This window comes from Musca autumnalis, unplaced genomic scaffold (assembly GCF_047663935.1).
Source record: "Musca autumnalis isolate F117 unplaced genomic scaffold, ASM4766393v1 scaffold_3, whole genome shotgun sequence".
Lineage (NCBI taxonomy): Eukaryota > Metazoa > Arthropoda > Insecta > Diptera > Muscidae > Musca > Musca autumnalis.
In genome coordinates, this window is record NW_027411866.1 from 250,170,219 (window position 1) to 250,182,373 (window position 12,155).

At 41.3% G+C, this 12,155-nt stretch overlaps 1 protein-coding gene across 1 annotated transcript; it reads left to right on the forward strand.

Annotated features, from left to right (window-relative positions):
- The first annotated feature begins 515 nt into the window (after positions 1–515).
- Positions 516–12,155, forward strand: Cp7Fa (Chorion protein a at 7F). Its single transcript, XM_073973520.1, has 6 exons — positions 516–646; positions 706–965; positions 1,031–1,137; positions 1,205–1,390; positions 11,305–11,402; positions 11,487–12,155. Exons 3-6 carry the CDS (start codon positions 1,066–1,068, stop codon positions 12,028–12,030), a joined length of 900 nt encoding a protein of 299 aa, XP_073829621.1. The 5' UTR covers positions 516–646; positions 706–965; positions 1,031–1,065; the 3' UTR covers positions 12,031–12,155.

Consider the following 12,155-nt stretch of genomic DNA (forward strand, 5'->3'; position numbering starts at 1 on the left):
TGGGAACATATGCAGCTTAATCCCTTTAAATTTTAAAAACATCAAGGTTTTTAAAGTGAGATGTAGTTAAAATTGACTTGCTGATGAGGTCAAGTGGGGTTGACCGAAACTATAGTCTTCTCTACCTGGGCATAACCAGTCCGTTGTTTGTCGTGCCAGGCGTTAAATTAAATTTAAATTTCAATTTAATTTTTAAAATCGCCTTTAATTTTCAAAAGCAAACTTGGCATCACTTGCATTTTGTTTGTATGGTTGTTGTTTTAAAGCGTGTCGCGACGCAGAACGAACCGATTCGGGTTGTTGTCATCTCTTACGATACTCAATAAGAGTTTCCGAATAGCATTTTAGCACCTTTACGTGAGTAAATTACAGAAAAATAATTTTATTGATTTGCATTTGCCTTCGAGTATTCAAATACAAAATATTTATCATTATTATTACCACCCACTTCAGCCAACTTTAACCTTAGGCCTATTTTGTACTTAGACCCTTTATCTTATTCTTGACTTTTCTAGTTTGTCAAAACACCATTCCATCGAAAAAACCCTTTGCTGACTTTTGAGACGACATTTATCTCCACGAATGGCTTGAATGAAGAACAACGAAGTACATGTTGAACGTATGTTAACATCAAAGCGAATGATGGGTGAGCCATAGTCCCCCTGTGTTTTTGTGCTTGTTAATAATCTGTCATTATTTTTTTAGAAATTCTTGAAATTATTCACACCAAAACAGAAAAAACTCTGCTGAAACACGGAGCATTGTCGTCGTTATAGACGAAAAAACGACCGGGAATTTTTATCTAACAAATGTTAGCTACTGTGGCTGTTTGGCTAGCAAGTTTTTAGCTGCACTGCACGAATTTTACGGATGATAAACAATTCGTTTTCGAAGAATGGATTGACATAGGTTAATGGATAGAATTTCAGCATTTGTCAGAAACAAGTGAACATTGAATGTGAAAAGTAAGTGAAGGTTAAATTCTAGCGGAAGAAAATATATTCTCAAACTGAGGTTATTTACGGGACAGAAGAACAAGCTACAAAGAAAGGATTACTTACAATCATGTTGCTGAACCATAACTGCATGGTGTCTCTAAGCATTTTGTGTTGTGTGGTGTTACTATTACCCTCCAAGGTAGAATTTTGCAATAAATATTCGGATTTAAGAAGGCGTCTAATCACTTGTGTCTCTTGTTTTCCAGTTAGACGCAGGATGTGTTTGTAGTGAAAAGGGTACTGATTATTGTTCTGGTTGTGAGGGACCTCGTGCCGTCCGACCCAAACAGAGGCATTACGATGACCCACAAATAAATGTGGAGCCAATCGGAGATTCATGCTGGTGTACCAAGAAATTAATTGAACCTGCTGTACTGCCGAAAATTAAAGCGGTAAGTAAATGTTCAATATTAAGAAGTGAAATGGCTACAACAGATGAAGAATGTACAAACGGATTATGTGCAGCCCTTTTTAATCGGTTCGGAATACGACAATAGGAAAAACAGTATAGTTATGAATTCTCAGGCGTTCATTAAGATCTCCATGATTTCTCTTTACCGAATTCAATGGCGATGACGAGTGCATTCTTTGCTTAATTTACGGAGTTTATTCAGAGGGAATTCCGTACCACTTCTTCTCTACTTTTCTTGAAGTTTTGCGTGGGGCTGTGAAGCAGCGCTCAGACCTTAATGTTCCCTTCAGTTATTAAAATTCATACAGAAAATAAAATTATTTCTTGTCACATTAGGCGTATGAGTCACACCCGTCAAATTCTTTAAAAATCGTGCCGAGCAAGTCGAAATGGCGCAGATCGTGGTAACTGTTTATTGCATTCTGTCGTCATTCCTTATTTGTTACTTTTTCTGATGTAACACTGTTGAAATGCAACACAACCGAGTCGAAAATCTACTCGAGATTTGGGTCCAGAACACATACGATGTGATGCGATGCTCTTTCAAATGGGGTTAACACGAACTGCCAGGCTAGAACACAGATCTAGGAAAGAGCAATTGACACACGCAGTACTACAATGTAGCATGCAGTCAGGCTTCGTATACAGAAATACCTATTGCACTCAAAACAGTCCGGGACTCGTCACCTACAGCTGTAACACACATCTCAACCCAAAAGACAAAAGGAAACTATCAAGACAGGTCGGCAAGAGATGGACAGTGGAAAATAACGCCGCACCGACATCGAGCTAATGACTCAACAATAACCGCAAGGTGAAGATTAATATGTAAAGGGTTTAGGTTAGTTAAGGATGCGCGGCCATAATTCATCATAGCCGCTTCACTCGGAGACCATAGGTCTATTGTGTTCATCCTGAATGTAGAAAGAAATAGAGGCATAAATACGAAGTGTTCATAGTAGAAGATAGTGAGGTAGAAAGCGTAAATTGTACAGATTGTAGAGAGTGGAAAATTGAAAATTTGTAATATTTTTTATCATAATCACACATTAAAAACTATACACTCAATTTTGTGTGGGTCTTGCACTATTTTCCCAAAGTCATTTGCACGACTTTGAAAAACGGACAAGGGTTGCAGGATCTGTTGATGAGACTCCAGAGAAGGTAGAGATTCCGTAGTCACCCAATGGTCTCTGCCACAGAAGTCACTGCCGATACCATCCCAATTGCAAGTTCTTGACCTGATGCGACAGTGTCCCGTGAGTATACCTATCGCGATTTTAATCTCGAACTTACTAAGCGAGAGTAGGGATAGAGTTTAGGGATACGTAAAATCTATTTCGGTTAATCGATTAATCGGTTATTAGCCGTAAAATTTCTAAAAGTCGTAGTCGACTATTGAATGTTCGAAAACCGGATAATCGATTATTCTAAGTCGACTTTCGGAAGACGGAGTCAACTATTATTCGTAGTCAACCATCAGTCGTATTCCATTATTATTCGTAGTCTGCTACTAAACGAAGTCGACTATTAGTCGTAGTTGCCTATTGGGTGCGCTAAAACCGCGTAACCAACGGAACTTTTTTTATACATATAACCACCACGGATCGCATCAACGAAAGTGGTCGATTATAATCGGTTAATTAATTAACCGATTAATCGAAAGTCGACTTTTTCAACACTCTCGAATAATCGACTAACCGAAAATCGAGTTTTAGTTCTTTCACAAAAACCGAATGATCGAAAAACCGATTATAGCATTTCCCTGTGTATCCCTAATAGAGTTCTGCGTGCCAATATAACTATCCAGATAAGTTTCGCCAGCCGACACTTCGGTTCCTCATACCAAGCTCGTCCGGATATATCCGAGTAGATCTTTACGAGCTCTCCAATGAAGTGACACATCGGCGGCCTCACACGATATTCTGTTTGAATGTTTTCAGATTGTGAGCCTGTGCGAGCCATGTTCGTCGGCGATTTCATTTCCCCCAATGTTGCAATGTCCGGGTACCCAAACTCAAACTGAGTTTTGAATGTTGCCAAGTAAACGTCTACACTTGTGAAAAAATTCTGATTTTATTGTGCAGGATTTAAGAGCTTTTAGCACAGCCTGGACGACTTGCCTATCCGCACAAACTAAACCGCTGCCGATTAATACAGGTGCCTTCACTATTGCAAAGATTTCCGCTTGAAATACACTCGAATACCAAGCTCGTCACAGTATATTCCTGATTCGGTGCCCTTCTCCATTTTTGAGCCATCAGTGTAGATGGCCAATCTATTCGCGAAAGGGTTCACCATGCTTCCATTCAACTTTCTCTCTGGTAGGTAGATTTCCGCCGTATTAAAGTCTAACACTGGCGCAATATAGTCGCTAACTTTAGAACCGTCCTGTTGACCGGTCGCTTTTAAGATGCTTGCGTGTCCTACTTGTGAAGATTGCCATGCCTGAATCTCATTTAGTCTTATAGCACTCCGGGAGGCCTACAATTTAACCATCACATACATAGGTGGAAGGTTTAGGATCGCGTTAATGGCCGCTTGTGGTGTACTTCTTACAGCTCCGGTGATTAACAGAGAAGCCATCCGCTGCACACTTCCCACATTAGTTAGGTATGTCGTATTTTCGAGCGCTTTCCACCAGACCAGGCATCCATATGTTAAGATGGGACAAACCACATAGCCAGTATATAATATGTGGTTTAAGTCCCCAGCTTTCGTCGATCGAGTTCTTGCAGCAACTACCATCACGTCTCCGGCCAGTTCTTCTCCTAGCAGATTTGAATGCTCAAAACTATATAAACAACTAAAAATCCGCCATAACATGCATAAGAACAATTGTTGCTATTCCGTATATGCTATCAGACCTAAGTTATCCCACACCCACAAAACTCAGCTGGCTATCTTGTGCGAACATTGGGTCACGAATAAATTAGTATGTCACCTTCCTATGGTCATCCTATCAGCAGAAACGCCGTGCACCGCGCAGGCATAAATACATAAGGAACAGGGTGTTAAGTCCTTAGTGGCGTCCAGAATGACTGCGATAGGTATGTTGCTGCTTGTTGTGCCAGAACATGTCCCAGTATGTCTCCAACTTAGTCGTCGGAATACGAGATGCCCCCCCCCCAGTCTACCCCAAAAACAACCAACGGAGCATCTAACACCACAAATTGTTGTTCATCGGCTCGGAAAGGCATCATTACTACAATTCAATTGCTACGGTCTCCGCAATAAGGTCAGCGAAATTGTGGACTTTATGCGTCGGAAAAACATCATGGTCGCCGTAATCCTGGAAAGAAAGCTCGCCGCCACCTGCAGCTTGCAACGTTGCGATGATTACAACGTTTTCCGAAAGCATCGCGGAAGAGGCGGAGAAGGAAGACTTTCCTTTATTATACATCAGCCTGCCCAGTACAGACCTATTTCGCTTGAGCTTGACTCTAGTGACTCATACATGAAATATATGGGGATAGGAGTAAAGTGTGGTACTGACGAGGTAGAGCTGCTTATTATACGTCTGATGCTGCGTTATATGTGTGATATTTTAAAAGCAATAACCGTCTGGTACTAGAGGACTTGAATGAGCTTTGGTATTCCCTCCTAGGCATCGACCAGAAGGGTACAGCGCTGGCCAAGCAAATGCTAGCTCCACATTTTTCACGCTGAACGAAGACATTCCTATTAGGGTAAAAGGAGATTGTCACAGCGAGCCAAATATCTCTATTGTGGCATCCGGTCTGATCTTGGTCTTGGTTTACACCACCTCCCTCCCTATCATCGTGTCTGTTAACATACCTCCCGAATTCGTAGGTTCAGGCCGTCGTACTTTTTTTAACCATGCAAAAACTGTTTGACAAGAATGTAGGGAATATACCAATCACCGCTTCTGACAGCTGAACTTTCTCTCAGATCCTCGGGTAACTGAGAGCATCTTCCGGGATATTATCACAGCTGCAGCCGTTCGCTACATGAAATTAGACCAAATTGCCCAGCAGAGTGGAAGGCACTAGTAAATGAGAGTGATGCGCTTTGTCGTTCGAACCCTGAATACCTAAGAGTTAGGGAACTTATTTAGTGGATAGACCACCTAAAGCAATGCAATATTAGTACAGTAAATTGTGGACAACGGTTAAATCACTCTCGAATCCGGGAAAGAAGGATGAGAGAACGGCTGTTACTTTTCACGGCGTGACAATGATACATCCGCGAACCTGTGTCGGTTATTTTAAACGGCAATTTATAGAGCACCCCGAGAGTGATAGGGCAAAAAGATTTTGGGAGGTACCACCAAGCGATTTTGCAGAAGTCATCCCAGAAGAGAAATCATTCAAAGCGTTGTGCCTACGCGGAACCTCGATGATAAGGCTTAAGCAACTGGATGGATAATTGACACGTATCTTCAATCTATCGTTAGCCACCCATATTGTATCAGTAGCTTGGAAAGTTCCCAGGGTGGCCCACCTACTCAAGCCAGGTAATGATGCCAACAGAGGTGAACCGTGCAGTCCTTTTTTCCTCCTGTTGCCAGAAACGAAGATTGCAGAGGCACTACACCTCCCCATGATGAGAAGTTGTTTCTCAGTTGCCCAACATCAGCATCGATTCGAGAAAATGCACAGTATGCATTACACGCCATATCTGCACATATCAGTAGAGGACTGAACCAGAACAGGCCGTGCGATCAAACAGTCACGGTGGCTTTTGACCTATGGGAGGCCTTCGAAACCGTCAAACTTCTCAAGACATACAGAAGACTGCGGATGATTACAGGATTTTGGCGTATCGGTTAAATGTCTACATAGCTGACTAAGTGCAGTTCTTCCATCTGAAGAATACGAAAATATTCGTCGCTAAATCCACTGCCACACTGTTCATCACTTGGACGGCTGGAATGAGGCTCCACCTGAACAAGATATTGGGTGTAACGTTCAGCAGCATGTTTAAGTTGTCCGGGCAAGTCACAGGAAGACCAGAGCTAGATCACAAATGGGAAAAAGGTTCTCAAATTACGGTTTACGTACTGACAAAGAAAGCTGATTGACCTCTTATAAATTAATAGGCCGGTATGTGGTAAGCAATGCCAGAATGTCTCCCCGAAGACTGCTACAGGGATCCTCCTCATGACACCAATGGACCACAACAAGATGTTGCCGATGCGATACCTGTTTTTTTGTCACTGTAAGCATCCCTGCCACAATATAGTGGGTGGCTACTCCAACCCAGGTAGTTAAGGAAAGATCTTCATGATCTGTAGGTAGAGAGATCCAAAGGTTCAAACGAGTAGCTCTAGATCAACTAGACAACTCCACCTCTCTTCCCATCATCGTTGCCACAGAGGAACGCCAATTGCCCAAGTAACAAGAATGGTTTTAGCCCAATTATGATCCGGAACAACCCCTTCAATCATGATAAGCAGGCCATCGGCACACGCAATGATCTAAAAAACGGTCGCTAACTCCCGCAGAATAGTATACATCATGCATCATGGGAGCTTGTGAGGGAATGCACTTTTTGAGAGTAGTATCGACCAAATCTGTGCAGACCATCTCACTAGTTGCCATAACACAATATCTCCTTTCTCCATGAAAGAGAAAACGCTTGCCTGACTCCCGATTTCAGGAAGTCAAAAATTTATCCTAAAAGTCCACCAACAAATCAAGGACGTTTCTCAGTATATTCTACACATGCATCCGTGTTCATGGTACCTCTGCAGCCCTTATTGAGCCTCGCAAGCATAATCCTCTCTTCCAGGCATAGGGATACGAACGAGGGTTACTCCTTAAGGCCTCGACATACAAGAAGCATGTCATTCTTGCTTAAGCCATATCTGGTAAATGACTAAAGACCAAGTTCGACCTAATTTAAATGTGATTCTGAAATCTTTTTATCAGGTCGAACTTGGTCTTTAGTCTTTTATCAGATATGACTTCAGCAAGAATTCGAGGCTTCTTATGTGTCGAGGCCTTTACACAGACGAATTACTTATTACTTTCCAACCAGCTAATACCTGGTAATTTACTAACCGATGCTGTGGCATAGAGAAATTAAGTTTACCACCTTGGAAAGAAAGATGCCTACATTCCACACGTCTCCGATGCGGTTGTCGTTTTTCCAATATGCAACACCTATAAATCAGTCTAATGCTTCGATTCTCCAGGAATCATCACTATTGTTCTGTATAAATCTTAAATCTCCAGCATTACGCAAAGTCAAACATTGATTCGCTCAATCATACGACCAAATATCCGCGTACTCGGTCAAGGACTACATAATTTACGCTTCTCATCCACTTGTTCAAAATGCTGGCGTAGTCATCTAAAGTGCCTTGAAGGACACTAATGGTATAACTAACTAAAAGAGTTTGCATAATGGTCCCGGTTACCAGGTTAGCTATCATTTGCAGTGTCACGTCAACCCATACGTTTAACAATTCTCCTCTCGTGAGGTTCACATGGGCAGGCGTTTAGGTCGTTGTCTTTGAGAATGACAAAGAAAAAGTTGTATTTGAGTGTAAACCAATGCTTAACGGACAATTACTCGCAAGAAGCAGTACTGTACCCATATACCTAAGATAAGGCTACAACGCCAAGTTTACTTTAAACAAGTAAGAAAGTAACAGTCAGCTGTGCCGACAGGGATATACCCTCAGTCTCGGACCTATCTATAGATTTTTTTTGAGTTTTGGGCCAATTCAGGAATTTTGGATTCGACCACCCAAAAAAATTTTACAGTCTTAACTAGGGCCGCATAGAAATTTAGAAACGTTTCCATGCGAGTTCTTAAGCGACACTTGTTCCAAACTTAGTGTGGGAGGCAACCGAAAGGGTGGGTCGATATAGTCACTATTCTGACATAATTCGAGGCTGTAAGAAATAACAAGATGTACAATGTCTCCAACTTTGTCGTCGGAATACGAGATGCCACCCAGTCTACTCCAAAAACAACCAACGCAGCCTCTAACACCACAAGTTGTTGTTCAGCGGTTCGGAAAGGCATCATTACTGCAATTCAATTGCAACGGTCTACGCAATAAGGTTAGCGAAGTTGTGGAGTTTATGAAAAACATCATGGTCGCCGTGATCCTGGAAACAAAGCTCGTTGCGATGATTACAACATTTTGCGAAAACATCGCGCAAGAAGCGGAGAAGAAGACTTTCCCCAGTACAGATCTATTTCGCTTGAGCTTGACTCTAGAGATATACCCTCAGTCTCGGACCTAAAGAAAAAAAGGAAATACAATACTTCTAACGTCTATAGAATTATTTTGAGTTTTGGGCCCATTATGGAAGTATGGATATGACCACCCAAATATATTGTACACTCTTAACTAGGGCCACATACACAACATGTTCCCATAAATTTAAAAACGTTCCCAGGCGAGTCCTTAAGCGGCACATGTTCCAAACATGGGAGGTAACCGAAAGTGTGGTTCGATGTAGTCACTATTCGTACATAATTCGAGGCTGTAAGAAATAATACGATGTACAATGTTTGGACCAAATCGGTTTCTCCCTTCTATGGTTATCATATGTACTACCCTGTTTAGTTGGTGTCGACAAGCTTTTTAGAGATTTCGTGCCATTGTCTTAGGATGTATGGACTTGCTCTTCGTCGTAATAGGGCCCGCAAGAAGAACTTTGTGGAAAAAATAATCAAAACTAGCTGAGACGAGCTGCACTTATCCCCAAATTTTGTGTAGGATGTACCCGAGGGACTGGACCGATAAAGTCCGTATTCAATCCTGAGACATGACTAGATGAAATAATACGATGTACAAAGTTTGAACCCATAAAAAATGCCGTTAAGGATTTTTGGAGCTTTTGGGACATAATCTCATAATCCCGTCGTAAAGGGGGCTGCGAAGACAACCTTTTGAAAAAATTTCGAAACGATACGAGAGGAGCTCTTAAATTTCACATTTTCGGAATTTTGTGTGGGAGGTACCCGAAGGACCGATATAATTTCGAACACGATCTATGCCTGGATGTAATATTACCATATGCAAAGTTATGACCAATTCGGTAACTTCCTTCGAGAGTTATCGTGCGCACCATTTAGCGAACATTTTTGAACTTTTGGGGAGATACCGGAGGTAAGATTTTCGAACATAAACTAAGTTTGGACAAAATGTTGGACAAGATCGATTGCTTCGTTGGAGAGTTATTGTGCTCACCAGCCACCCAAACAGACATACAGACCGATGGACGACTCCAAATTGTCTGAAACATATTTCGTCTAAACTCATTATTTCGATGAGGCACATGTTTGGTTGTATCAAAGTGTATACCCTCTTAAGCCTAAAGACTGAGGGTATAAATAGATTCTAGCCAACAACTTCTTCCCAAACTCCTTGGCTGCCCTTAGCTACTTAACAGAATGGTTTATTCAATGTCGCTACCCACAATTACTATAGCACGGTCACAAACCACATCCCGGCAACCCCCTAACATAGCCATCGCTAAAATAAGGTCCTTTTATCAAAGCGAAAGACGTAAAACATTCACGCTATTGTTTCACATTCCCCTCGCCATCCACGTTCCATAAAGAACGATACCATTAAAGCCCTCTAATGCCGAAATACCTGCAGTTTATGGGGCTATGGCATCAGAAGCGAAATGGCTAGCCCCATCACAGTGTCGACAAACTCAAGTACATACCGCGCATCCGATGATATATATAGAGAGGTGTCTAGATCAAGAGACGTTTGAATTCTGTCTAATAATTGTTCCACAAACTTCTCTGATATCAATGAGTGCACCCCGATTCATATAAGCTCAATGATGTGGGACCTACAGTTTATCGCCGATTCCGAACGGCGTGTCCTAAGACACCACTTGAAGAGAAGTTTTACATGGCTGAAATACTCAGGAAACGTCGCCAACATTACTGAGGGGTATTTTGCAACTGTTAAAAATTTTATGTAGCCTAGCCGGGGAATCGGACCACGACCTTTCGTGCATGGCGGGTGTGCATACTATTACACCCATTGCGTTATGTCTAAGTGCAACAAATCTGAACTATTTAATATACTTGTAGTCTATGTACGGAGACTTACATCACTCTCCCCAGGATAAGATTAAATCTGGCCTCAACAACTAGTACTGCCTTCCATGGAGCAATAAAAAGTCGCATACTACCTCTACGGACATTACAACCTTCAAGTTCATTTTATGAAAACATTTTTTTAGAATGCCATTACCTTTGATCCCAGCTTGTCAGTCACAGAAACCTCAATGCCAACAACATCTTTCGTTCGGCATATGGAATACCAGCCACCGTTACACCAAAGAACACAATATTAGGCAGAGCGTAGACACAACCTACCCAGTGTCAGAATCAGTTGCAGGGAGAATCAATCCAACAGAAAAAAATTAAAACAGTTAACATAACTTTAAAAACGTTCCACGCAGAAGTCTCAACAGATTCCCAATATCTACTTTACTACAGTCCAATATTCACGTATACGCGGATTAAGCAACAACTTTTCCACGTAACTAACAGATTCAGTTCATTATTCGAGCTGCACAGAAAAAGTCGTTGTTGTTTTATTCGAATCGTTTTAGTATTTTTTCGCTATGCTACAAAAACACGTCCAATCATTCGGGCTGCACAACTGCAAGAGAATTTCAGAGTCTTCTCTTATGATTGCAGTTCGATGCCACGTTTTACACCCTGAACTTTGAGGCTAACAAGGGTGTATACACGTTGATACGATAATAATTGAGGTACCTCCCGTGCAAAAGTTCAAAATTTTCTCTTAATTTCAGTTTCAGAGCTATTCGACGATTGTTTCGAATTGATTCTGATTTCAATTACATAATTTGCTTGCTTTCTGACTAGTGACCCGAAACCTCTCAGCTAATATTAATCATCTTCTTTATTTAATTTCAGGAAAAGAAGAAATCGTGCCAGTGTACGGAAACCTCCAGTTCTTATTCAGGACCAACAATATTTTCATCCAGTTATTCCAGTTCATATGCCGGACCACAGTAGGTTATGTCCAAAACAAGAAATAAAAAAGTAAACTAAAATATCCCGTTAACTTTTCCCCCTTTTTTCTCTTTCCACTTTAGGACCAGTTATGTATCATCCTCCTACAAAGATAATTCACCACCTGCCGATCCGATTAGCGTTAGCCTAGCCGTACAGGCTGGCAAGGCTATTGAAGTTCCCGAAGCCAAATTATCCTATGGATTTGTACAAAAACCCATTGATGGCTTACCCAAAATCTTTATGTCTTCGGTGAATGAAGAAAATCTCTACGCACTGAATAGTGAAGTTATAACACTCAAGAAAAAGGTGCCCCTTTCTAATGCTAAAGCTGTGGAAGATGAATATCCCGAGGTGGAAGATGAAGAGCCCAGTAATGCCGAAGAAGAAGATGATGAACCACCCCGTTTGACATACAAACAGTTGGGTTATGTTCCAGAAGAATATAAAAATCCCACCTTTGAAGAAGTTCGTTCTTCGTATTCCTCCTCTTCGACAAATGTGGAAAGTGAACGCACAGTTGTTCGTGGTAAAGTTTCGGTAGACTGCGGTTATAAACCGGGACGTATTGCAACATATCGAAAATCGAAACATGGTTTTTTGCGATGTCATGATGACCTTCATTAAATGTGGTTGAAAGTTCTATTGTTTGTTGTTGTAGTAATAAGCATTTAGTTTATAAGAAACGAATTTAGTTGTTGTAATTTATTTGTAAATAAAATTAAGCGAATTTTTGTACTCTGTTGAAAAAA